Source organism: Babylonia areolata, chromosome 11, assembly GCF_041734735.1.
Source record: "Babylonia areolata isolate BAREFJ2019XMU chromosome 11, ASM4173473v1, whole genome shotgun sequence".
Taxonomy (NCBI): domain Eukaryota; kingdom Metazoa; phylum Mollusca; class Gastropoda; order Neogastropoda; family Buccinidae; genus Babylonia; species Babylonia areolata.
The window spans coordinates 12,062,267-12,064,766 of NC_134886.1; the positions used below are offsets into that span (position 1 = coordinate 12,062,267).

At 41.6% G+C, this 2,500-nt stretch overlaps 1 protein-coding gene across 1 annotated transcript in view; it reads left to right on the forward strand.

Annotated features, from left to right (window-relative positions):
* The window catches only part of LOC143287296 (cationic amino acid transporter 3-like), a 63,341-nt gene that overhangs the window by 15,836 nt on the left and 45,005 nt on the right, over window positions 1–2,500 (forward strand). Inside the window, exon 8 of the mRNA XM_076595243.1 lies at window positions 1,012–1,129. Within this exon, the coding sequence (XP_076451358.1) occupies window positions 1,012–1,129 (118 nt within the window). The remainder of the gene's footprint in view (window positions 1–1,011; window positions 1,130–2,500) is intronic.

A 2,500-nucleotide genomic window follows, 5' to 3' on the forward strand; every position in this document is an offset into this window, starting at 1 on the left:
TGTTTGTACAAGATCTGATTATCCATAGGGATCTTGAGACACAGTTACTGGCTTCAGCTCCTAGATACTTCTTTATACATGTCAGAAATCGATGCAGGGTTGAAATGGAAAAGAGTAAAATGAATATGGTGGAGGTAGAGGGGAAGGGGAAGTAAACTGAGTCACTTCAAAATTTGCCACTCAGTGATAATCGTACAAGAGACAAATGATTGTACAACACATACCTGTACACCGTACAGTCCCACAAATAATACAACACACTTACCTGCACATCATACAGACCCACAGATAATACTTCTTCTTCTTCTGCGTTCGTGGGCTGCAACTCCCACGTTCACTCGTATGCACACGAGTGGGCTTTTACGTGTATGACCGTTTTTAGCCCGCCATGTAGGCAGCCATACTCCGTTTTCGGGGGTGCAGATAATACAACACACATACCTGTACAACACACATACCTATACACTGTATTGTCCCACAGATAATACAACACACATACCTGTACAACACACATACCTGTACAACACATGTATCTGTCCACCGTACAGTCCTACAGATAATGCAACACACATACCTGTACAACACATATACCTGTACATCGTATTGTCTCACAGATAATACAACACACATACCTGTACAACACACATACCTGTACAACACACATACCTGTACACCGTACAGACCCACAGATAATACAACACACATACCTGTACAACACACATACCTGTACAACACACATAACTGTACACCGTACAGACCACAGATAATACAACACACATACCTGTACAACACACAAACCTGTACAACACACATACCTGTCCACCGTACAGTCCTACAGATAATACAACACACATACATGTACAACACACATACCCGTACTACACACAAACCTGTACAACACACATAACTGTCCACCTTACAGTCCCACAGATAATACAACACACATACCTGCGCACCACACAGTCCCACAGATAATACAACACACATACCTGCACACCGCACTGCCCACAGGTGCCAAAGGAGGGGGCAGGCACTGGGGGATTTCTGCCTTTCGGATTTTCCGGCATGATGTCTGGAGCTGCCACATGCTTCTACGCCTATGTCGGCTTCGACTGCATCGCTACAACAGGTGACTCTCGTCACTTCATTGACACGCAGAGCTTTCTGCTGTCTTTTTAATGACAAAAATTCTATGATGCTGTCAATTTTTTTCCTCTTTCTTCTTCTTCTTTTTGTTTTGTTTTGTTTTGTCCTGTCTGGCCTTTCTTCATTTGCAAAAATAATTTTTAAAAGGACAAAGAAAGAGGTGGTTTGGAGAGAGAGACAGAGACAGAGACAGAGAGAGAGAGAGAGAGAGAGAGAGAGAGAGAGAGGGGTCATACGTGCACAATTCATCATCTGTGTGATTTCTGTTCAAGGACAGTTCTTGCTAATTTTAATGTTTAACGAGTGCTTCCATGTCTGTTGTTTTTTGGTGTGTTTTTTAATCGCTCCAGTGTGGATTGTTACCTGTGTGTGTGACCTTCTGTCACTCTCTAACACCAGATTCAAAAACCTTCCCCGTCTCTAAGTGTTTGAGATGGTAACGATAGTGTGTCAGTAATTGATGGGCCTTGTGTATTCGTACTGAAGGAGGTAGTGTGGTCATAGTCAGCTCGTGTGTGTGTGTGTGTGTGTGTGTGTGTGTGTGTGTGTGTGTGTGTGTGTGTGTTTGATAAATATTGTGGAGTACTTTCCCAGGAAGCAGACGTAATATGGTTTCTTTGGTTCAAGCAAATATTTGCTATGAGCCATGCTTTGGGCTGATTTTCTGTTCCCTGTTTCTTTGCCCAGAATTTTGTTTCCAGGGACTGGAGAGGGTTTTTATCGACTAAAAACAGATGAAACTGAAAAGTAGGAAACAAACGTGACAGCATTTTTCAAATCGTGAATATATTCCACGAAAATGGTAATATATTCAGCGTAAAAAAAGCACCATAAGAATTGTTCTGCATTGTTTAAAAAAGTTGAAAGTTTGATCCCTTCAATGTTTCTATCTATCTGATTTTAATTTTATAGCAAACAGTTCTAAGGCAAGATTGAAAGCGAGTGGGGAGAAAGGGCATCCCTGTCTTAAACCCGCTTGGGTCTCGATACTCTGACAGCCACCCCATATAGTTGATACAGCTCTTTGTATTTCACGTAAGTACCTCTACCCTTTTGACCCATAGGTACCTCTACCCATCTGACCCATAGGTACCTCTACCCATCTGACAAATTTGGCTCCGAAACTGAAACGTTTAAATTACCATGAATCAACATGTAGTCTTTGGAAATCAGTCGTATCGAAGGTAGCCTTACAATCCAGTGCCAATAAAATTCCAGGCTACTGTTTATTATCAAGATAGCTAACGGTATCATCAATTATCCTAATGACATTGCTAATATTCTACCTTTCATAAACCCACCTGGTCTTCTGAAACAATGTATGAAATCAAACAAGTAAGTCGGATGGCTAGCA